This window comes from Pongo abelii, chromosome X (genome assembly GCF_028885655.2).
Source record: "Pongo abelii isolate AG06213 chromosome X, NHGRI_mPonAbe1-v2.0_pri, whole genome shotgun sequence".
Lineage (NCBI taxonomy): Eukaryota > Metazoa > Chordata > Mammalia > Primates > Hominidae > Pongo > Pongo abelii.
The window spans coordinates 75,674,019-75,699,412 of NC_072008.2; the positions used below are offsets into that span (position 1 = coordinate 75,674,019).

General features: G+C 39.5%; 1 protein-coding gene and 1 pseudogene across 1 annotated transcript in view; one reads left to right on the forward strand and one right to left on the reverse strand.

Moving 5' to 3' along the window:
- The window catches only part of TEX11 (testis expressed 11), a 377,626-nt gene that overhangs the window by 312,912 nt on the left and 39,320 nt on the right, over positions 1-25,394 (reverse strand). The window contains exons 4-7 of the mRNA XM_024240693.3: positions 22,594-22,678; positions 10,597-10,676; positions 2,975-3,055; positions 2,761-2,880 (exon numbers count right to left, since the gene is read on the reverse strand). Of these exons, the coding sequence (XP_024096461.1) occupies positions 2,761-2,880; positions 2,975-3,055; positions 10,597-10,676; positions 22,594-22,678 (366 nt within the window). The remainder of the gene's footprint in view (positions 1-2,760; positions 2,881-2,974; positions 3,056-10,596; positions 10,677-22,593; positions 22,679-25,394) is intronic.
- LOC100449852 (WASH complex subunit 3-like) lies at positions 6,907-7,504 on the forward strand (annotated as a pseudogene).

The following is a 25,394-nucleotide window of genomic DNA, read 5'->3' on the forward strand; positions in this document are numbered from 1 at the left end:
GTACACCAACCCAGTGATTTTAAAATGTGATGCCTAGAAGTTATCACAATATTCAAAATGTGAATTAACTACCTAGATGAGGACACTATGTATCTATTAACATAGCCTAGGTCTGTGCTAGCTTTTTTTGCAGTTATGTCACATCACTGATTTAAGTTTGAGCTTGTGGACAATTAAAACACATAGGTCTGGCCAGTCGCAGTGGTTCATGCCTGTAATTCCAGCACTTTGGGAGGGCAAGGTGGGAGAATCACTTGAGCCCAGGAGTTCAAGATCAGCCTAGACAACATAGTAAAACCCTCCCTCTACAAAAAAAAAAAAAAAATTGTTTATTTAATTAGCCAGGCACAGTGGCATACACCCATAGTCCTACCTACTCGGGAGGCTGAGAGAGGAGGATCCCTTGAGCCCAGGAGGTTGAGGCTGCAGTGAGCTATGATTGGGCCACATTACTCCAGCCTGGGCAACAAAGCAAGATCCTGTCTCTAAAACAACAACAAAAATACCACACATAGGTCTGGCCAGGCATGGTGGCTCACACCTGTAATCCCAGCACTTTGAGAGGCCAAGGTGAGAGGACTGCTTGAGGCCAGGAGTTTGATACCAGCCTGGGCAACATAGCAAAACCTTGTCTGTACAAAAAAAATGATAAAAATAAATAAATGAGAGAAAATTTAAAAAACCTAAATAAATGAAAAGACATCCCATGTTCATGGATCAGAACACAATATTCTTATGATGACAATATCCCCTAAATTCTTCTATAAATTCAATGCTATCCCTATCAAAATTCCAGCTGGCTTCTGTGCACAAATTGAAAAGCTGATCCTAACATTCATATGGAAATGTAAGTAACCCAGAAAAGTCCAAATACTCTTTAAAAAGAACAAAACTGGAGGACTTGCAATTTCCAATTTCGAAACTCACTACATAGCTACAGTAATCGACAAGTGTGGTACCAGCATAAGGCAAGATATATAGATAAATGGAATAGAATCAAGAGTCCAGAAGTAAACCCTCACACTTATGATAAATTGATTTTTGACAAAGGTGCTAAGGTCATTCAATATGGGCAAAGAATAGTCTTCTCAACAAATGGTACTGGGACAATTGAATACCCACATGCAAAAGAATGAAGTTAGACCTCTACTTCACATTATACCTGAAAATTTACTTAAAATGGACCACAGATCTAAGTGTAAGTGCTAAAACTATAAAACCTTTAGATGTAGAGAAGTTGGAGCCCACATATACTACTGGGGGAAGTGTAATAAAACAGTTCAGCCACTATGGAAAACATTCTGGCAGCTTCTCAAAAGGTTAAACACAGACTTAGAGTTACCATGCTACCCAACAATTCCACCCCTAGTTATATACCAAAGAAAATTTAAAACATACACACACACACACACACACACACACACAGAGAGTAAATGAATGTTCACATTAGAATTATTCACAATAGACAAAAATTGGAAACAACTCAAATGTTCATCAATAGATGAATGGATAAACAAAACATGGCATATTCATACAGTGAAACATGCAACAACACTGATGAACCTTGAAAACAATTATGCTAAGTGAAAGAAGCTAATCACAAAAGACCACTTATTGCGTGATTATATTAATATGAAATGTCCAAAATAGGCATATCTATAGAGACAGAAAATAAATTCACAGTTGCTAGAGCTAGGGTCAGAAGCAATGAGGAATGACTGCTAATGCTGATGGGGATTTCTTTTTGGGGTGACAAACATGTTTTAAACTTAGCTTGTGGTGAACATTGCACAATTCTGTGAATATACTAAATTACTGAATTATACAGTGTAAATGGGTGAATTTTATGGTATATGAATTATTTCTCAGTAAATATGTCAAAAAAATAAAAAAGGGGACTTTTCTTTTTTGTTGTTGTTTTGTTTGTTTGTTTTTTGAGACAGAGTCTAGCTCTGTCACCCAGGCTGGAGTGCAGTGGCACAATCATAGCTCACTGTAACCTGGGCTCAAGGAATCCTTCTGCCTCAGACTCCCTAGTAGCTGGAACTACATGTGCACACCACCAAGCCTGCCTAATTTTTTACTTTTATTTTTTGGTAGAGATGGGGGTCTTACTATGCTGCCCAGGTTGGTCTCCAATTCCTGGGCTCAAGCAATCTTTCCACTTCAGGCTCCCAAAGTGCTGGGATTACAGGCACGAGCCACCATGCCCAGCTGGGGATTTTTCATTTCCAGAATTGTGTAATAACAGAAAGCAAACTCATCATAGCTGAAATGCACACCTAAGTGTATGATGGCAAAAGGAGGAAACCCACAAGATAAACAGAGGTAAAGTATAAGTTTAAACAGTGTGTGATCGCGGCAGACTTTTAGAAAGCATCAATAGACAACTCAGAACAACTGCAAATGAGAAGGCTCTTTTCAGGCAAATATTTTAGGCAGACTGTGAATGTAAGAGACAGTCACAGAGACAGGTGTTTCAAGTAGGGATTGCTGCCATAAATAAACGACAGATGTCACATGCAGGGGGTGAAAATGATGTTTAGCTGTATATCAGTCTTCTCACCCTTAGCCACCCCATAGATTCCAATCAGCATTAGTAACATCACCTTCAGATATAACAGAGATAAAAAGGTCAAATTAATATTCTATAAAAGGCCAGTGACATCTGACTTTCTTCCAATAGGCTATATATCATCACTTTTACTTTTACATATGGAAAATGCCCCACTGGAAGACCCTGGTGCCCATGATACCTACTGACTCTGCTTGGTAAGAAAGCACTCTGAAGTGGTCTCTCTCAACAGTAATCTTCTCCATGGTCAAGTCAGCCTCAGGGGAGCTCCTTTGAATTAACTTGAAGTATAATTGCTCCAGACTCTGGAAAATAAAACCACAGTACAATGTAACAATGAGAATAACCACAGATGTTACTACTAATAATTGCCTCAGCTAAAAATCAATGGTAACTTACGGCCACAGCAGCTTGAAAACATTCATCAGCGATTAGAAAATTTCCAGCATCCAACCATTCTCTTCCTACTCTCATATTCATCTAGAAGAGAGAAATTAGAAAATAATTTTTAAAAATTCATACCTCCCCCAAATTGGTTGGGGAATAGTGGAGAAAATATTGAATCTTCTGTCCATATTCAGTCATATAACTCACAGAAAACAAAAAGCAACAGTTAGCATTTGTTAGAGTTCTGTGTTCTACTTTGAACTCCACAATTTAAGAGAAATGGTCATAAAGACAAAAATAATAGCAAAAATTAATAGACTTAAAAACACATCTTCTGAGGAAATATTAAAAGAAAACGTTGAGGTAACTTAGGAAGAGAAAGTTCTGAAAACTTAATGCTTCACATACTTGAAGAAAGGTATATGATAAGCATTAGACTACTGGGGTTCTAGTTTTTAATTCCATCTGCAATAAAATTTGGATTAATCCAACAAATGTTTATTAAGTACCTTTACATTCCAGTCTCACTGAAGGAGCTCACAGTATTGTAACTGGTAGATATCCCAACATGCACAAAAATGCAAAATGTGGAAACGGCCCTGGATGCGAACAGTACGAACATCAGGCAGTAGGCCTCCCCAAGAAAGGTATCTTCCTCCCTCCTCTCCAGAAAGGAACACAGAGTACAATTACTTTGGCTGGACAGAAACAGAGTTCTAGGTGGCTGACAACACAGGTTAATGAAAAACATCCAGTCCTACCTCTTCATCAGTCACTGGATTCAGGTTATAGTACACAGTGTGGCACAATATTCATAGAAGATCATCACAGAATTTCAAATCAAATATGAGCAAGAATTACCAAACAATTGAGGGAAACCAATGCCATGAAAGGACATCACACTCAACAAACAGAATAACTGAGAAAATAGAATTGAGAGAGCTAGCAGATGGAAACATACAGAGATATGAAATTATAATCCACAGAGTTAAATAATAGTCACAATCAATAACATGCCTTTTCAGTTTTCATTATTTGGGATCAATAAAGCCCAAAATGCAAATGTTAGAGGTGACAGAAGGTGGAAGGTTAAAGGGAAAGAGAGATAGAAAGAATGGAAATATCCTCACAAAGTAGCAAGTAAAGAGATAAACTCCAAATTTGATTTAAAAAAAAAAAGAAAGAAAAGTTTAAATATACGACTTAGGGCTGAGCATGGTGTGGCTCACGCCTGTAATCCTAGCACTTTGTGAGGCTGAGGTGAAAGGATGACTTCAGGCCAGGAATTCGAGACCAGCCTGAGCAACATAACGTAGCAAGACCCTGTCTCTACAAAAAATTTAAAAATTCGCTGGGCATGGTGGTGCACACCTGTGGTCTCAGCTATTAGGGAGGCTGAGGCAGGAAGATTGCTTGAGCCTGGGAGGTGAAGGCTGCAGTGAGCCATGATCACGCCACTGCACTCCAGCCTGGGCGAAAGGCAAGACCCTATTTCAAAAAAAAAAAAGTATATGTTATTTTAGGCCAGGCGCCGTGGCTCATGCCTGTAATCCCAGAACTTTGGAAGGCCGAGGTGGACAGATTTCTTCAGCTCAGGAGTTCGAGACCAGCCTGGGCAACACGGTGAGACCCCCCCATCCCTACTAAAAATACAAAAAAAATAGCTGGGCATGATGGTGCACACCTATGGTCCCAGCTACTTGGGAGGCTGAGATGGGAGGATTCCTTGAGCCCAGGGTGCCAAGGTTGCAGTGAGCCAAGACTGCGCCATTGCACTCTAGCCTGGGTGACAGAGCAGGACCCTGTCTCAAAAAAAGTATACTTTTGAAATATATATGTATATACAAAAAATTATATGTGTGTATATAAAAATATATATAATTTAAAGTTTTAAAAGACAGCCAACAGATAAATTTAAAATAGTATAATATAACTAACAAAAATTAAGAGGGGATGGGGAGGTAACAAGATATAATATGAGATAAATCCTCATCCATCATAATAGCAAATAAATAGATCATAAATAAAGCTGATAAATCAATGATTAGTTATTGGCCAGACATGGTGGCTCACGCCTGTAACCCTAGCACTTTGGGAGGCCGAGGCGGGTGGATAGCCTGAGCTCAGTAGTTTGAGACCAGCCTGGGCAACATGGCAAAACCCCATCTCTACTAAAAATACAAAAAATTAGCTGGGCGTGGTGGTGCATGCCTGTAGCCCCAGCTACTCAGGAGACTGAGGCACAAGAATCGCTTTAGCCCAGAAGGTGGAGGTTGTAGTGAGCTGAGATCATGCCACTGCACTCCAGCTTGGGCGATAGAGTGAGACTCTGTCTCAAAAAAAAAAAAAAAAAAAAAAAAAAAGGATTAGTTACTGTTACAAGCAGAATTATGTCCCTTCAAAATCCTACACTGTAGCCCTAACTTCCAACACCTCAGAATGTAACTGTATTTGCAGATAGGGGTTTAAGAAGTGATTGCATTAGAATGAGGCCATCAGGGCAGGCCCTAATCTCATCTGACTGGTATCCTTATAACCAGAGGAAATTTGGACACACAAATGGACATGAAAAATGAGCACACACAGAGGAAAGGCCATGTGAGAGGACACAGCAAGAAGGCAGACATCTGCAAGCCAAGGAAAGAGTACTTAGAAGAAATCAAACTTGCTGACAACTTAATCTTGTACTTCTAGCCTCCAAAACTGTGAGAAAATAAATATCTGTTGTTTAAGCCAACCAACCTGTGATATTGTGTTATGGCAGCCCTAGCAAACCAATACAGTGATACAAGCATATGACTAAGATACATAGAGGGAACCGTGAGAGTGAAAACAGAAATGGTTATAGTAATAGCCTTAAAAGTGGCAAAGACATATGCACAAGGCAATTCATTGCAGCACCCAAATGTCCATCAAGGGAGGCTGGTTGAACATAATAAGGTACATACAGCAATTGAAATACAGCTATTAAAAATAAGGAATATCTCTATATATTTCTATGGAGTAATCCCTAGGATATAATGTTAAATGAAGGGAAAAAAATCAGGTGAAGAAGAGTATATATGGAATGTTACTATTTATCTAAGAAAATGGGGGAATGAGGGGAGATATGAGTATATATTTGTCTGCTTATAAACACATATTTTATATAAATTTTGTACATATATTTTAAAATATTTTATATTTTGAAATATAAAAACACATTATATAATCCCTTACATGAAATGGTGTAATATTTGCATATAACCTATACACATCTTCCCATGTACTATAAATCATCTCTAGATGATTTAATACAATATAAATGCTATGTGAATAGTTGTTATACTGTATTTTTATTTGTATTATTTTTTATTGTATTGTTATCTTTTTAAGACTTTTTTGGTAATATTTTCAATCCACGATTGGTTGAATCCAAGGATTCAGAAACGTACTGCCTATAAATTATTCTGACAAAAATCAAACCTGAATCAGAACAAGCTTCTAGATCTAATTATCAGTTTACAGAAAACAAGGGTGAAAGGAAACAATGGACTATTAAGTGACACCATGAGGAAGCACCAGAACTCAGAATTTAGAAAACTCTATAGGACAACCTCATTTCTTCAACAAATAAATCCGTTCAACAGATTTTTTTTTTAGAAAAGAGAAGAAAACATGTAGTTTCATTAAAACAGACATATTAACAAAATACAAAGTATGGATTATCTTTGGTCCTGATTTTAAGAAACCAATTGGAGAGGGGGTGGGAGGACTAGATACTTGATTTGGGGAAATCTTTGTTAGGTTTTATCAGGTGTGGTAAAGTGAACTGGGTTTGTTGAATATAAAAATACATTGTCTTGGGGGACGTGGGGAAGCACTGGGACACGATTACAGGGTTGGGCAGGCCCCATCTGGGAGGAGTTCATGGGTGAGTCCTGGGTCCCCTGCCTCCTGAGGAGATGGATAAAGATGGGCTTCCTCTCATGGGAGTCAGGCGTAGACTTGATCAAGGTGCCAGCTATTCAACAGAAAAGAATGGTGGCTTTTCTAAACCAAATTGTGGTGCACACTGTATAGTCCCTCAACCGCTCTTCTACATTTAGTGAGGAGAAATTGGCAAACCTTTATCTTGGTATCCAGCAAATTGAAACAATTCTCAATATTGTAGATGCAAAGTTGCCATCTATACCAGGCCTAGATGATGTCACATTTGAAGTATCTCCTTTAAGTGCCACTAGTGTCACAAATGGATCACATTCTGAAGTCATCTCAGAGTAATCACAGCAGGACAGTACATAAGACTCTGGACCACAGGAAAGTCAAGTATCAGCAGGAAATAACTGTAGCTAAAGATTCAAGATATGTCATATATCTCAAAATGGTTCAAGTGAGTGTACCAGTGATGGCAATAAGAAATAAAATGATATCAGAAGGACTAGATCCAGATCTTCTTGAGAGGTCAGGTGCTCCAGTGCCTGATGGCAAAAGTGAAAAAACTGCAGAACAAAGTTCAGATAGCGAATCTTCTTTTAGTGACTAAGCTTAATTTTGATAAGAATTACATGTACATGTGTATTGCAAAATCGTGGAACCAACCCAAATGCCCATCAATCAACAAGTGGATAAAAAAACTGTGGTATATATATACAACTGAATACTATGCAGCCATAAAAAGGAATGACTTAACAGCATTTGCAGTGACCTGGATGAGATTGGAGACTATTATTCTAAGTGAAGTAACTCAGGAATGGAAAATCAAACATCGTATGTTCTCACTGACATGTGAGAGCTAAGCTACGAGAATGCAAAGACATAACAATGATACAATGGACTTTGGGGATTTGGAGGGAAGAGTGGGAGGGGGGCAAGGGATAAAAGACTACAAATACGATGCCTTGTATACTGCTTGGGTGATGGGTGCACCAAAATCTTACAAATCACCACTAAAGAACTTACTCATGGCTGGATGCAGTGGCTCACGCCTGTAATTCCAGCACTTTGGGAGGCCAAGGTAGGTAGATCACAAGGTCAGGAGTTCAAGACCAGCCTGGCCAAGATGGTGAAACTCCGTCTCTACTAAAACTACAAAAATTAGCCGGGTGCAGTGGCCTGTAATCCCAGCTTCTCAGGAGGCTGAGGCAATAAGAATTGCTTGAACCCAGGTGGCAGAGGTTGCAGTGAGCCAAGATCATGCCACTGCACTCCAGCCTGGGTGACAGAGTGAGACTCCACCTCAAGAAAAAAAAAAAAAAAAAAAGAATTTACATAACCAAATACTACCTGTACCCCAGTAATTTATGGAAAAAATAGAAAATAAATAAATAAATAAATAAATGTGTAGGGGTACATTTACATTCTATAAGAGATTGAACTCTCTTAGTCATAAAAACATCAAATGGCCACATATACACCACCAAGCGTCCTCTATGTTTAAAAAAATTAAGCATTTACAAGCTGAAAAAAAATACGTTGTCTTTTAGAAACACACACTGAAATACTTATGGGCAAAATTATACACGTTGAATTTGCTTGAAAATAATCCAGTGGGTTGGCCAGGCGCGGTGTCTCATGCCTGTAATCCCAGAACTTTGGGAGGCCAAGGTGGGCGGATCACCTGAGCTCAGGAGTTCGTGACCAGCCTGGCCAACATGGTGAAACCCCGTCTCTACTAAAAATACAAAAATTAGCCGGGTGTGGTGGTGGGTGCCTGTAATCCCAGCTACTTGGGAGGCTGAGGCAGGAGAATCACTTGAACCCAGGAGGCAGGGGTTACAGTGAGCTGAGATCGTGCCACTGCACTCCAGCCTGAGTGACAGAGCGAGACTCTATCTCAAAAAAATAAAAAATAATAAAAATAATCCAGTGGGGCCAGGGGTTTGCTATTTGAGGAGATATAGAAGAAATAAGAGTGGCCATGAGTTGATGATTACTCTAGCTGAGTGATGGATAAATGGAGGGAATCATTGTACTGTCTTACCTGTTTTATATATGTTTGAGCTTTTTTACATAATAAAATATTTTAAAACACTGAGAAAAATATTTTTCCACTAAAAAAAAGTATTTGCCTCTAAGGAGAAAGAGAACAGATAGGGCTGGGTGTGGTGGCTCACTCCTGTAATCCCAGCACTTTGGGAGGCTGGGGCGGGTGGATCCCTTGAGGTCAGGAGTTTGAGACCAGCCTGGCCAACATGGGGAAACCCTGTCTCTACTTAAAAAAAAAAAAAAAATTAGCTGGGCATGGTGGCAAACACCTGTAATCCCAGTTACTCGGGAAACTGAGGCAGGAGAACTGCTTGAACCTGAGAGGTGGAGGCTGCAGTGAGCCGAGATCACGCCACTGCACTCCAGCCTGGGCAACAGAGTGAGATCCTGTCAAAAAAAAAAAAAAAAAAAAAAGAGAACAGATAGATGGAGCAGAAAATCACTTTTTATTACTTTAATTACTTTTCTGAATAATTTAATTTTACATAAACATACGTTTGTATTTTGGGGGGTGGAAATAAATGTTTAAAAAATTAATCTTTTAGGCCAGGCGCAGTGGCCTGGCTGTAATCCCAGCACTTTGGGAGGCCGAGGTGAGCAGATCACCTGAGAGCAGGAGTTCAAGACCAGTCTGACCAACATGGTGAAACCCTGTCTCTACTAAAAATACAAAAATTAGCTAGGTGTGGTGGCGCATGCCTGTAATCCCAGCTACTCAGGAGGCTGAGGCAGAAGAATTGCTTGAACCCAGAAGATGGAGGTTGCAGCGAGCCCAGATCGCACCACTGCATTCCAGCCAGGGTGACTCCCTCTCAAAATAAAAATTACAAGGAAAAAATCTTTTAAATAACAGAAATATAAGAGGAAGACTTCCGCTTTCAGCCATGATGGAATAGCTCAATTCAAACTGACTGTCCCACTCTAAACAACCCTAAAAGCTGGACTAAATGTAACTGTGTGAAGGCATTGGAGTGGCTACAATCTTTGAAAGAAGGAAAACACACAAGGTGAACCCTGCATTCAACTCAGTTTTATCATATTATATATGATACAGGATTTATCAGACTGTTGTCATATCATTTTACATGGACAAATTCTACCACCATGTATTTACACATATATTTTATAGTTTACAAAGCATTTTTCACAAAAACTCTAATTTTAACTCTATAACTCTCTAAGGTAGATATTACTATTTTCATTTTACAAAAGAGAAAACTAAGTAATCTTCCAATGACACATAGCTAGTAAGTGGCAGACCTAATCTAGGTCTTGAGACTTCAAATCCTGTACCCTTTTCCTTATTTACTTAGTGCTTCAAATTTTTCATTTGAAAAACTCATTTAGAACTAAGTATTACCATTCCCTTAGATGAAGAAACAGTTACTCTATCGAATTAGAGATGAGAAAAGTGAAAAATAAATCATCAACCCAGAATTATAAGTTCAGTATTTGGTTCACTGAACCACTGTAATTACTACAGTATTCTGAGAACTTTAACTGTAGTAAATATACCACTATAAAAGGGACACTGAAAAGGAACACCATCAAAAAAGGATAGCACTAAAAGATTCAACCCCCTTCCAGTTTCACACTAACTTTAACCATTTTCATAGAAGTAACAACCATCTCATTTCATCTCCACTTTCTCCTAAATTAAGACTTACCATAATCAGTCGTTGAATACTTTGTTCTGAGGCAAATGAGGCTTCACACATACTCAGCAACTTGCAAGCAACATAATGTACTGCAAAACAGTAATTAGACAATGATAAACACAAAACATTCATTCTCCTTTTATATACACCAACAAAGAGAAAAGATGATTGAAAGGAAGCCAGTTTTGTTGTTATTAAAAATAAAAATAGTAAAGGCCTTTTAAAAGTATCAATTTTCAAAAGTAAATGACCTAAAACTTATTAAATGAATCATTTACTGAATGTTTCAGTAAAATATTTATTTATTTATTTATTTATTTATTTATTTATTTATTTTTGAGACGGAGTCTCACTCTGTCGCCCAGGATGGTGTGCAGTGACGCATGATCTTGGCTCACTACAGCCTCTGCCTCCCGGGTTCCAGTGATTCCCCTGCCTCAGCTTCCCGAGTAGCTGGGATTACAGGCATGCACCACCACGCCCAGCTAATTTTTGTATTTTTAGTAGAGACGGGGACTCACCATGTTGACCGGGCTGGTCTCGAACTCCTGACCTCAGGTGATCCACCCACCTCAGCCTCCCGAAGTGCTGGGATTACAGGTGTGAGCCACCGCACCCGGCCCAGAGAGATATTTAATACTTAAATTTCAATTTCTTAAGGTCTTAAGTCCCAAAGACTCACTAAAAATACCTGATTCCACATGATGCTCTTGTGTATACCATGTTAACAGAAAAATAATTCTAAATTCAATTGACCTAAAGCTGTTCAACATCTGACAAAATCTCTGGACATCAGAATAGTTTTTGATTTCTCTCCTAAAATGTGAAACTTTCTAAATACATATTTTTTTTTCTGTAGAGAGGGGGTCTCGTTCTGTCACTCATCCAAGCTAGAACACAGTGGCATGATCATAGCTCACTGCAGCCTCAAATTTCTGGGCTCAAGCAATCCTCCCACCTCAGCCTCTCAAAGTGCTGGGATTATAGGTGTGAGTCACCACACCTGGCCTAAACATACTCTTTTCTGTAGATGTCATAACAGTTCTTAAAGTATAATTTAGAAAATACAGACTACTTCATTATATAACTCATTTTCCCTGAAAATAGGGAAGTTTGAATAACTATAACCTCTTTATTTCTCTAGTTTATTTCAGCATAAAACATATTCAAGTTTTAAAGAACAGCTTCACAAATAAATGAACTAGTCACCTTTATGTTAGATGTCAGCAGCCATTCTACCTATGCTAACACCACTTCTAATTAATAGTCCTTTGAAAAAGAGATTTGTCTAGCAGAAATTACAGGGTAATTGAAATGGTCAGATTTTTATTGCCCATCATAAAGTGTAAAATTTATTCATCACTTAACAAAATTAATTTGTTCTAAAAAACACTATTGGTAAAATAATTACTAATCATATATTTATACTGACTTGAATTTCCAGTTCTGAAAATTTTGAAAATGTTTCTTTTTGGCTGGGCATGGGGGCTCACACCTGTAATCCCAACACTTTAAGAGGCTGAGGTGGGTAAATCACCTGAGCTCATCAGTTCAAGACCAGCCTGGCCAACATGGTGTAACCACGTCTCTAGTAAAAATACAAAAAAAAAAAAAAAATAGCCGGGAGTGGTGGTGCATACCTGTAATCCCAGCTACTAGAGAAACTGAGGCAGGAAAATCTCTTCAACCTGGGAGGCAGAAGTTGCAGTAAGCTGAGATCATGCCATTGCACTCCAGCCTGGGCAATAAGAACACAACTCCAACTCAAAAAAAAAAAAAAAAGAAGAGGGGAAGTTCGGACTGGGCAGAACTCAACACAGTGCGACAAAGTGGCTGTGGCCAGACTGCCTCTCTAGATTCCTCCTCACTGGGCAGGGCATCTCTGAAAGAAAGGTAGCAGCCCCAGTCAGGGGCTTATAGATAAAACTCCCATCACCCTGGGACAGAGCACCTGGGGGAAGGGGCGTCTGTGGGCACAGCTTCAGTGAACTTAAAGTTTCCTGCCTGCCGGCTCTGAAGAGAGCAGCTGATCCTGACAAGGAGGATTCTCCCAGCACAGCACTCAAGCTCTGCCAAGGGACAGACTCTGCCTCCTCAAGTGGGTCCCTGACCCCCGTGCCTCCTGACTGGGAGAGACCTCCCAAAAGGGGTCGAGAAAAACCTCATACAGAAGAGCTCCGGCTGGCATTAGGCTGGCGCCCCGCTGGGACAAAGTTTCCAGAGGAAGGAGCAGGCAGCAATCTTTGCTGTTCTGCAGCCTCCACTAGTGATAACCAGGTGAACAGGGTCTGGAATGGACCTCCAGCAAACTGCAGCAGACCTGCAGAAGAGGGGCCTGACTCTTACAAGAAAAACTAACAAATGGAAAGCAACAACATCAACATCAACAAAAAGGACCCCCACACAAAAACCCCATCCAAAGATCATCAGCCTCAAAGATCAAAAAGGTAGATAAATCCACGAAGATGAGGAAAAACCAGTGCAAAAATGCTGAAAATTCCAAAAACCAGAATGCCTCTTCCCCTCAAAATGATCGCAACTCCTCTCCAGCAAAGGCACAAAACTGCACGGAGAATGAGTTTGACAAATTGACAGAAGCAGGCTTCAGAAGGTGGGTATAACGAATTCCTCTGAGCTAAAGGAGCATGTTCTACCCAATGAAAGGAAGCTAAGAACCTTGATAAAATGTTACAGGAACTGCTAACTAGAATAACCAGTTTAGAGAGGAGCATAAATGAACTGATGAGATGAAAAACAGCAGGAGAACTTCATGAAGCATACACAAGTATCAACAGCCAAATCAATCAAGCGAAGAAAGGATGTCAGAGATTGAAAACCAACTTACTGAAATAAGGCGTGAAGACAAGATTAGAGAAAAAAGAGTGAAAAGGAACAAACAAAGCCTCCAAGAAATATGGGACTATGTGAAAAGACCAAACGTACGATTGATTGGTGTACCTGAAAGTGACAGGGAGAATGGAACCAAGCCGAAAAACACAATTCAGGATATTATCCAGGAGAACTTCCCCAACCTGGCAAGGCAAGCCAACATTCAAATTCAGGAAATATGGAGAACACCACTAAGATACTCCTCAAGAAGACCAACCCCAAGACACATAAACATCAGATTTCCAAGGCTGAAATGAAGGAAAACATATTAAGGGCAGCCAGAGAGAAAGGCCAGGTTACCCACAAAGGGAAGCCCATCAGGATAACAGTGGATCCCTCTGCAGAAACCCTACAAGCCAGAAGACAGTGGGGGCCAATATTCAACATTCTTAAAGAAAAGAATTTTCAGCTGGGTGCAGTGGCTCACACCTGTAATCCCAGCACTTTGGGAGGCCGAGGTGGGCGGATCACAAGGTCAGGAGTTCGAGACCAGCCTGGCGAATACAGTGAAACCCTGTCTATACTAAAAATACAAAAAAAAATTAGCTGGGCATGGTGGCACATGCCTGTAGTCTCAGCTACTCGGGAGGCTGAGGCAGAAGAATCACTCGAACCCAGGAGGCAGAGGTTGCAGTGAGCCAAGATCATGCCACTGCACTCCAGCCTGGGCAACAGAGCGAGACGCCATCTCAAAAAAAGAAAATAAAAGAAAAGAAAGAATTTTCAACCCAGAATTTCATATCCAGCCAAAATAAGCTTCATAAGCAAAAGAGATTTCCAAAGAAGCAAACGCTGTTGGATTTTGTGACTACCAGGCCTGCCTTACAAGAGCTCCTGAAGGAAGCACTAAATATGGAAAGGAAAAACCAGTAACAGCCACTACAAAAACATACCAAAATATAAAGACCAATGACACTATGAAGAAACTGCATCAATTAACGAGCAAAATAACCAGCTAACATCATGATGACAGGATCAAATTCACACATAACAATATTAACCTTAAATGTAAATGGGCTAAATGCTCCAATTAAAAGACACAGACTGGCAAATTGGATAAAGAGTCAAGACCCATCAGTGTGCTGTATTCAGGACAACCATCTCACACGCAGAGACACACATAGGCTCAAAATAAACGGATGGAGGAAGATCTGCCAAGAAAATGGAAAACAAACAAAGCAGGGGTTGCAATCCTAGTCTGATAAAACACACTTTAAACTAACAAAGATCAAAAAAGGCAAAGAAGGGCATTACATAATGGTAAAGGGATCAATTCAACAAGAAGAGCTAACTATCCTAAATATATATGCACCCAACACAGGGGCATGCAGATTCATAAAGCAAGTTCTTAGAGACCTACAAAGAGACTTAGACCCCCACACAATAATAGTGGGAGATTTTAACACCCCACTGTCAATATTAGACAGATCAACGAGACAGAAAATTAACACGGATATTCAGGACTTGAACTCAGCTCTGGAGAAAGCAGATCTAATAGACATCTACAGAACTCTCCACCTCAAATCAACAGAATATACATTCTTCTCAGCACCATATAGCACTTATTCTAAAATCGACCACATAATTGGAAGTAAAACACTCCTCAGCAAATGCAAAAGAATGGAAATCAAAACAGTCTCTCAGAACACAGTGCAATCAAATTAGAACTCAGGATTAAGAAACTCACTCAAAACCACACAACTACATGGAAATTGAACAATCTGCTCCTGAATGACTACTGGGTAAACAACGAAATTAAGGCAGAAATAATGAAGTTCTTTGAAACCAATGAGAACAAAGAGACAACATACCAGAATCTCTGGGACACAGCTAAAGCAGTGTTAAGTGGGAAATTTATAGCACTAAATGCCCACGTCGGAAAACTGTAAAGATCTGAAAAATCAACACCCAAACATCACAATTAAAAGAACTAGAGAAGCAAGAGCAAACAAATTCAAAAGCCATCAGAAGACAAGAGATAACTAAGATCAGAGCAGAACTGAAGGAGATAGAGACACAAAAAACCCTTCAGAAAAATCAATGAGTCCAGGAGCTGATTTTCTGAAAAGATTAAGCAAATACATATACCGCTAGCCAGATTAATAAAGTAGAAAAGAGAGAAGAATCAAATAGACAATAAAAATGATAAAGGGGCTATCACCACTGATCCCACAGAAATACAGACTACCATCAGAGAATACTATAAACACCTATACACAAATAAACTAGAAAATCTAGAAGAAATGGATAAATTCCTGGACGCATACACTCTCCCAAGACGAAACCAGAAGATGTCGAATCTCTGAATAGACCAATAACAAGTTCTCAAATTGAGGCAGTAATTAATAGCCTACCAACCAAAAAAAAAAAAACTCCCAGGACCAGACTGATTCACAGCTGAATCCTACCAGAGGTACAAAGACGAGCTGGTACCATTCCTTCTGAAACTATTCCAATCAATAGAAAAAAAGGGACTCCTCCCTAACTGATTTTATGAGGCCAGCATCATCCTGATACCAAAAACTGGCAGAGACACAACAGAAAAGAAAATTTCAGGCCAATATCCCTGATGAACATCAATGCGAAAATCCTCAATAAAATACTGGCAAATCAAATCCAGCAGCACATCAAAAAGCTTATCCACCACGAACAAGTCAGTTTCATCCCTGGGATGCAAGACTGATTCAACATAGGCAAATCAATAAACGTAATCCATCGCATAAACAGAACCAATGACAAAAACCACATGATTATCTCAATAGATGCAGAAAAGGCCTTCAATAAAATTCAAAACCATTTCATGCTAAAAACTCTCATATCTCAAAATAATAAGAGCTATTTATGACAAACCCATAGCCAATATCATACTGAATGGGCAAAAGCTGGAAGCTTTCCTGTGGAAAACTGGCACAAGACAAGGATGCCCTCTCTCACTACTCCCATTCAACACAGTATTGAAAGTTCTGGCCAGGGCAATCAGGCAAGAGAAAGAAATAAAGCGTATTCAATTAGGAAGAGAGGAAGTCAAATTGTCTGTGTTTGCAGATGACATAATTGTATATTTAGACAATCCCATCATCTCAGCCCAAAAACTCCTTAAGCTGATAAGCAACTTCAGCAAAGTCTCAGGATAAAAAATCAATATGTAAAAATCACAAGCATTCCCATACACCAATAATAGACAAGCAGAGAGCCAAATCATGAGTCAACTCCCATTCACAACTGCTACACAGAGAATGAAATACCTAGGAATGCAATTTACAAGGAATGTGAAGGATCTCTTCAAGGAGAACTACAAACCACTGCTCAAGGAAGTAAGAGAGGACACAAACAAATGGAAAAAAATTCCATGCTCATGGATAAGAAAGATTAATATGGTGAAAATGGCCATACTGCCCAAAGTAATTTATAGATTCAATGCTATTCCCATCAAGCTACCACTGACTTTCCTCACAGAACTAGAAAAAACTACTTTAAATTTCATATGGAACCAAAAAAGAGCCCGTGTAGCCAAGACAATCCTAAGCAAAAAGAACAAAGCTGGAGGCATCACACTACCTGACTTCAAACTATACTACAAGGCTACAGTAACCAAAACAGCATGATACTGGTACCAAAACAGATAAATATATACCAATGGAACAGAACAGAGGCTTCAGAAATAACACCACCCATCTACAACCATCTGATCTTCAACAAACCTGACAAAAAAAAAAAAAAAAGCAATGGGGGAAGGATTCCCTATTTAATAAATGTGTTGGGAAAACTGGCTAGCCATATGCAGAAAACAGAAACTGGATCCTTTCCTTACACCTTATAAAAAAATTAACTCAACATGGATTAAATACTTAAACATAAGACCTAAAACCATAAAAACCCTAGAAGAAAATGTAGGCAATACCATTCAAGACATGGGCATGGGCAAAGACTTCATGACTAAAACACCAAAAGCAATTGCAGCAAAAGCCAAAATTGAAAAATGGGATCTAATTAAACTAAAGAGCTTCTGCACAGGAAAAGAAACTATCATCAGGGTGAACAGGCAACCTACAGAATGGGAGAAAATTTTCGCCATCTATCCATCTGACAAAGGTCTAATATCCAGAATCTACAAGGAACTTAAACAAATTTACAAGAAAAAAACAAACAACCCCATCAAAAAGTAGGCAAAGGATATGAACAGCCACTTCTCAAAAGAAGACATTTTTGCGGCCAAAAAAACATATGAAAAAAAGCTCGTCATCACTGGTCATTAGAGAAATGCAAATGAAAACCACAATGAGGTACCATCTCACTCCAGTTAGAATGGTGATCATTAAAAAGTCAGAAACAAGAGATGCTGGCGAGGATGCTGAGAAATAGGAATGCTTTTACACTATTGGTGGCAGTGTAAATTAGTTCAACCATTGTGGAAGACAATGTGGCCATTCCTCTGGTTTCTAGAACCAGAAATACCATTTCGACCCGGCAATCCCATTACTGAGTATACACCCAAAGGATTATAAATCATTCTACTATAAAGACACAGGCACACGCATGTTTATTGCAGCACTATTTACAATAACAAAGACTTGGAACCAACTCAAATGCTCATCAATGATAGACTGAATAAAGAAAATGTGGCACATATACACCATGGAATACTATGCAGTCATACAAAGAATGAGTTCATGTCCTTTGCAGGGACATGGATGAAACTGGAAACCATCACTGTCAGCAAACTAACACAGGAAAAGAAAACCAAACATTACATGTTCTCACTCATAAGTGAGAGTTGAACAGTGAGAACACATGGACAAGGGAGGGGAACATCACACACCTGGGCCTGTCAGCAGGTGGGGGCAAAGGGAGGGAGAGCATTAGGATGAATACCTAATGCATGCGGGGCTTAAAACTTAGATGACGGGTTGATAGGTGCAGCAAATCACCATGGCACATGTATACCTATGTAACAAGCCTGCGTGTTCTGCACATGTATCCCAGAACTTAAAGTAAAATAAAATAAAATAAAGAAAAGAAAAAGAAAATGTTTCCTTTCTTTATACCAAAGTTCCAAAGTTTGCTAATCCTTCAGTATTTTCAAAGACTCTGATCTCTCAATTATTGCCCCTTTCTAAAAGTATCTTGAGTACCTCCCTCTCAACTTATTCCTTCTTCTCTACCTTCAAACGTACCCATCTCCTTACCTTGAAAAAAAAATCAACTAACCCCTCTATGCTTCAAGCTTGCATCCCATTTCTCCTCTTCCTTTGATTGACAAACTTCTTGAATTGAAAAGTTTGTCTACTAGCTCTACTGTCTTGCTACTCACTCATCTCCTTAAATGTCCGCAATCTGTTTTGCATCCTTACCACTTTACTAAAACTGCACTCCCAAAGATCACCTTCCTTAACTTCATAGCAACATTTCAAAATGGCCATAACCTTTTTGAAAAACATTACTCCCTTGGAGTTTCAGACCAGCCTAAGCAACATGGCAAAACCTGTATCTACAAAAAATACAAAAATTAGTAGGGTGTGATGCCACATGCCTTGTAGTCCCAGCTACTCGGGAAGCTGAGGTAGGAGGTTGACCTGAGCCCAGGAGGCAGGGGTTGCAGTGAGTCAATATTGCACCACTGCACTCCAACCTGGGTGACAGAGCCAGATCCTGTCTCAAAAAAAAAAAAAAAAAAAAATTACTCCCTTGGCCTGAAATATCCTGGTCCTTGTGTGGGAAATATCTTAGTCTAAGAACTTTGTCTGCTCCAATCCTGACATTCGTAATCCAGCTATTTATAGTTATCACCAATAAGTCTTCAAGCCAAAGGCAGCTGAGGCTAAAACAGAATGCTACTTCCATATAAAGATGTTTTCTTTGTTGCTGTTGCTCCATCTTTTCTTCTCACCAGCCTGTTCTTGACCTCTCTATATTATAAACATCTTGGTTACATAATTGGTGACTGATACCTTTGAACAGCTTTACTCTGCTCTACCCACAGCCTGAAATTGAATTGACTTTAGATAAACACGGGGTTATACCCTCTGACATTTATAAATTTTTAAATTATTGTTTATCTAGCTTTAAACTATTCCTTCCGAAATCCTCAAGCATAATTTAAGATTGGTATCTTTGTTCTGGTATCTTACCTTTTCCCTTTCATTTACTATGTACCATAACATGGTACAAGAACCTTATACGGAGAATGCACTCAATAAATGACTAATAAATCTCCTGTAGAATTTTTTTTTTTTTTTTTTTTTTGAGAGGGAGTCTCGCTTTGTTGCCCAGGCTGGAGTGCAGTGGCACAATCTCGGCTCGCTGCAAGGTCCGCCTCCCGGCTTCACGCCATTCTCCTGCCTCGGCCTCCTGAGCAGCTGGGACCATAGGAACCCACCACCACGCCTGGCTAATTTTTCATATTTTTAGTAGAGACGGAGTTTCACTGTGTTAGCCAGGATGGTCTCAATCTCCTGACCTCGTGATCCGCCCGCCTCAGCCTCCCAAAGTGCTGGGATTACAGGTGTGAGCCACCGCGCCTGGCCAATCTCCTGTAGAATTTTTTGACTGTTCCTTTTGGTCATCTATCCTTATTCTTTTTATTTTAACTTTGAAGCTGGCAGATTCAGAGTTAAAATCTCACTACTTTGTTCTTCTCTCAATACCACTGATTCTTAAATTTTGGTGTGCATGAGAATTCCTGAGACATTTTTTCAAATTATAGACATGCCCAGGTTTCATCCTGAACCTAAATGAATCAAAACCACCAATGGAAGGGCCTGGACATCTGTATGTTTCACAGGCTTCACAGGTGATTCTGATTTTTGGGGGGGAGGGGGAGGGATGGAGTTTCACTCTTGTCGCCCAGGATGGAGTGCAATGGTGCGATCTCAGCTCACTGCAACCTCCGCCTCCAGGGTTCAAGCAATTCTCCTGCTTCAGCCTCCCAAGTAGCTGGGATTACAGGCACACACCACCATGCGTGGCTAATTTTTGTATTTTTAGTAGAGATGGGGTTTCACTACATTGGCCAGGCTGGTCTTGAACTCCTGATCTCAGGTGATCCACTCACCTAGACCTCCCAAAGTGCTGGAATTATAGGCGTGAGCCACCGCTACCAGCCTGATTCTGATTTATACCAATATTTAAGAACCACTGCTCTTTATTTTTTTCCTCAAAGAACTCAACTACTCTTCTGTCTTCAACTACCACCTCTGTGTAAATCATTGCCAAATCTATAGGCTCAGTCCTGACCTTTCTCACAAGCTCTAGTCTCACATCTCCAACCTTATTGTCATCTCAAATGCAACAGGTCTAAAACTAAAACTTAAAAGTCATTCATCTACTTCTGAGTTTCCTGCTCATTGTTCCATAATTCCTCCAAATAATAAAGAATTATAGCCTATAAATCTTCATGACTTGTTTCATCACATAGCACATAATCCAGGCACACTAAATTTGTTTTTAAGGAAGCAAAATATATTCCAATAAACATATTTTTGAAATAAAATTATTTTAATTTGGAGGCCTCCTGCACTGACAATCTATTCTCCACTGTATCAAAAAAAGTATGATACACATAACAAGCACCCAAATATCTGATTAAGAACTGCTATGTGAAATGAGACAGTACATGGGACTCTCTTCTTTACTGTCTCTTGTCCCCTCTCTTATCCTTCCCTTTTCTTCTCTTATCTCTTGCTTCTCCCTCTTCTTCTCTCCCCTCTTGCCTTTCTCCTCTCCTTGCTTCCCCCTTTTTTCTCCACTTTCCCCATCCGTTTAGTATTTTTCCTCTTACAGCCCCCCCCCCTTTTTTTTAACAGTCTCTTTTCTCTTCCCTAGCTCTCTCATCTCCCTGGCCCTAACCCCATCAACACTGTGTGGTTCTGCCCTCACCCCTTGCTGTCCCTTAAAAAAAAAAGAAAAGAAAAGAAAAAAAGAAATGAGACAGTACGTGGGAAGAGGCTGCGACAGCCACTTCATCTACCATATCCCTATTTGATAAGCAGTAAACAGCTAAAGCAATATTTCTTCATATGCAGAATGGTAGGAGTTAAGAATTAATGCACTTTAATATCACACGGTTCACCTGTGTACTAAGTTTCTTCCACTGATAAATTCCTAGCTCTTACCTCTCCATAACTACAGGATCTAAGGCTCCTGGGAGCAATGATATCAATTTATATCTAAGAGTTAAAGAGCTAGAACTGTTCTCTAAACATGCTAATAGAGTGGACTCATGAGTAAGTATATTATTGATTATATTAAGCACAATTACCCTATATCTACACGGAAGTTGTATACAGTTTTGTTCATATTCACAAAGATAAATAGTTAGTAGTAAATTATATTTGTTGCATACAGACAAAAGTCATTTGTCTTTACAATGTCAAGCAGTCCAGAGGTTCACCCTTTGGTTTGTTACTTCAATGTATCCTTTATAATTGGCAATATACTTCCCATAAATGCATTTGCTGTCACTATGCCTGTTGAAAATCACTGTCAGCACACTAGACTTTGCCCATTTAGCTAAAGCACTAGAACATTGCCAGACAGTGGACCACATTCAAAGCATCCAAGAAGATGAGTTTAGTTTGAGATTTTTGGTTTTTTGTTCTTGTTGTTTGCTCTCACAGGTAGAAATCAGTTCTATAGTTTCTCAGTAACTCATTCCAATGTTTATCAATCCACCTCCTGAGGAAACTATTCTTTACACTTTTTAAAATCTGAATATGTCATATGGCAACACTTATTCTATTATTAATAGAGGGGAAACTATGATTTGATGGTCCTTCAGAACCCTGAAGATTTTGATCATCTCCATGAGAAATAATCCATGTCCTTTAACATTTCTTTAAGTTCTCACTGTCCCACCTTTTAATCATCTTTGTTGTTCACCTCCTATTTCTTGTAGTGATATCTTTAAACGTTTGTTAATAAGGAGCTAACCTCTGAAAAAAAATCATAAAACTGAGGGAGGCCATTTGCTTGAGAAACTAGTGTTCCTGGGTTGTTTTGTTTGTCTTTTAACAAATCTCTATCCAAGAACGGGTCAAAACATTATTTAAACTGCAAGAACACTACCCAATATATAATAAGAACACTCCTCATAATACGTGTCACAATATGTATACGTACATCTAATTTTCTGCTCTTCATTTACAGGCCAACCTCCTCCTATGGTAAGTGCCCAGTTCCACAGGTTTACTGCCATTTCTTCAATCTGGTCAAAGAGAAACATTTCCTTAGCTAGTTAAAATACTGGCCACCTCCAACGGTATTTTCATTCTTGAATGTTGTATGCTTATGTAACTATTGTGGGTCATTTCCAGGCCCTCCATAATCTAGTCCCATTGTACCTCTCCCCCCAAAAACTTACCCACTGTTAGAGTAATTATCTATTTCCTGAACACAACTTGTTCATTCCTACCAGTGTGTCTTTATTCATACTATCGGCTTCACCTGATATACCTCCTCCCTTTGTTTTTATGTAACTCAAATCCATTTCAGTCTCACCAACAACATAAATGAAGCTTTCAGCAACCATTACAGTCTACGTTGTTCTTTCTTCTTTGAATTCATATATTCATTAAGTCGTATACAATTTGGCAATTAATTATATTACTTTGTATCATTTATTCTTTAATTGTTTTAGTTCTTTTTTTAACCCAATTTATGCACAGCAGTGGTACAAAATGTATGTTAGTTTTAAGTCTTTTCTTCCATGCCACTGTTCTCACTTACCATTTCACATTTTTCTGATGAGCTTCAGTTTAAACAGATGATTTATTTAACATGTGATATAGTTTGGATACTTTTCCCCTGGGAACCTCATATCAAAATTTGATCCCCAATGTTGGAGGTGGGGCTGATGGGAGGTACTTGGGTCACAGGGGTTGATCCCTCATTGTCTTGGTGCTGTCCTCACAGTAATGAGTGAGTTCTCAGTCTATTAGTTACTGCAAGATCTGATTCTTAAAAAAGAGCCTGGTACCTCCTCCTTTCTCTTTCCTCCTCTCTCATCATGTGATGCCTGCTCCCTTTCCCCTTCCAACATGATTGGAAACTTCCAGAGGCCCTCACCGGAAGCAGATGCCAGTGCCATGCTTCTTATACGATCTGCAGAACCATGAGCCAAATAAACTTCTTTTCCTTATCAGTTACCCAGCCTCAGGTATTTCCTTTGTAGCAATGCAAACGGCCTAATGCAGCATGGTTGTCATTTCACTTATTATTCTGGGGCTAATTATCATGTACATCTCCATCACATAGTATCCTCAATGCCACAGTTGATCAAATGATGACTTTCTTTTTTTTTTTTTTTTTTGAGACAGAGTCTCACTTTGTTGCCCAAGCTGGAGTGCAATGGCGTGGTCTCGGCTCACTGCAACCACCACCTCCCGGGTTCAAGTGATTCTCCCACCTCAGCCTCCTAAGTAGCTGGGATTACAGGCACCCGCCATAATGCCCGGCTAATTTTTGTATTTTTAGTTGAGATGGGGTTTCACCATGTTGGCCAGACTGGTCTCGAACTCCTGACCTCAGGTGATCCGCCCGCCTCGACCTCCCAAAGTGCTGGGATTACAGGCATGAGCCACCATGCCCGGCTGACTTTCATACTAAGTATTATTTCATTTGTATCACTAAAAACACATGGAGTTAATACTGCACTCCAAATTACCCAGAAGAACAAATGACTTGACATATTATGATGGGAAATGAACATCCAGACTAAATAGCTAAAAGAAGCTACCTGTTTTGGCATTTTGGAAAGCAATTTGGCAATATAGAAAAATGTTCGCCCGGGTGCAGTGGCCAGTGGCTCACGCCTGTAATCCCAGCACTTTGGGAGGCCGAGGCGGTCGGATTGCCTGAGGTCAGGTGTTCGAGACCAGCCTGGCCAACATGGTCAAACCCCGTCTCTACTAAAAAATATAAAAATTAGTCGTGCATGGTGGCAGGCACCTGTAATCCCAGCTACTCCGGAGACTGAGGCATAAGAATCACTTGACCCCAGGAGGCGGAGGTTGCAGTGAGCCAAGATCATGCCACTGCACTCCAGCCTCGGCGAGACAGAGCGAGACCCTGTCTCAATAAAAATAAATAAATAAGTAAATAAATAAATAAATAAACAAATAAAGTTCATATCTTTTGTCCCAATAGTTGCACTTTTGAGACTTTATCCTAAGAAATAGACGAAAATGTGTGGGGGGATAATCTTTGCACTTAATACTGTTCTTCATATCATTATTTATAATAGTAAAAAATGAGGAACACTATGAGAAACAATATAAATATCCAATAATAAAGAAACAGGTGAATTATGATAACCTTCCTTGATGGAATAGTACTCATCCATTTAAAATAGTGGTCATGGCCAGACACGGTGGCTCATGCCTGTAATCCCAGCACTCTGGGAGGCTGAGGCAGGTGGATCACTGGAGGTCAAGAGTTTGAGACCAGCCTGGCCAACATGGTGAAACCCCGTCTCTACTAAAAATACAAAAAAAAATAAAAAATAGCCAGGCGTGGTGGTGCACACCTGTAGTCTCAGCTACTCGGGAGGCTGAGGCAGAAGAATCACTTAAACCCGAGAGGCAGAGGTTGCAGTGAGCCGAGATCATGCCACTGCACTCCAGCCTGGGTGACAAAGCGAGACTCTGTCTCAAAAAAATAAAAATAAAAACAAAAATAAAATAAAATAGTGGTCATGAAAACTATGTTTTTAACATGGGAAAATATTTATTACATGTCTAGTGAAAAAGGAAAGAAGGAAAAATACAAAACTGTATGTACAGAAAGTTGTACATATGCAAATCTTACCTCAAAAAAGAACTTCAATAAAATATTGGATTCTAGTTAACGATATGCACACTAAAACATTTAGGGGGGAAATGTACTGTTGTCAGCAACTCACTTTAAAATGCACCCAAAAAATA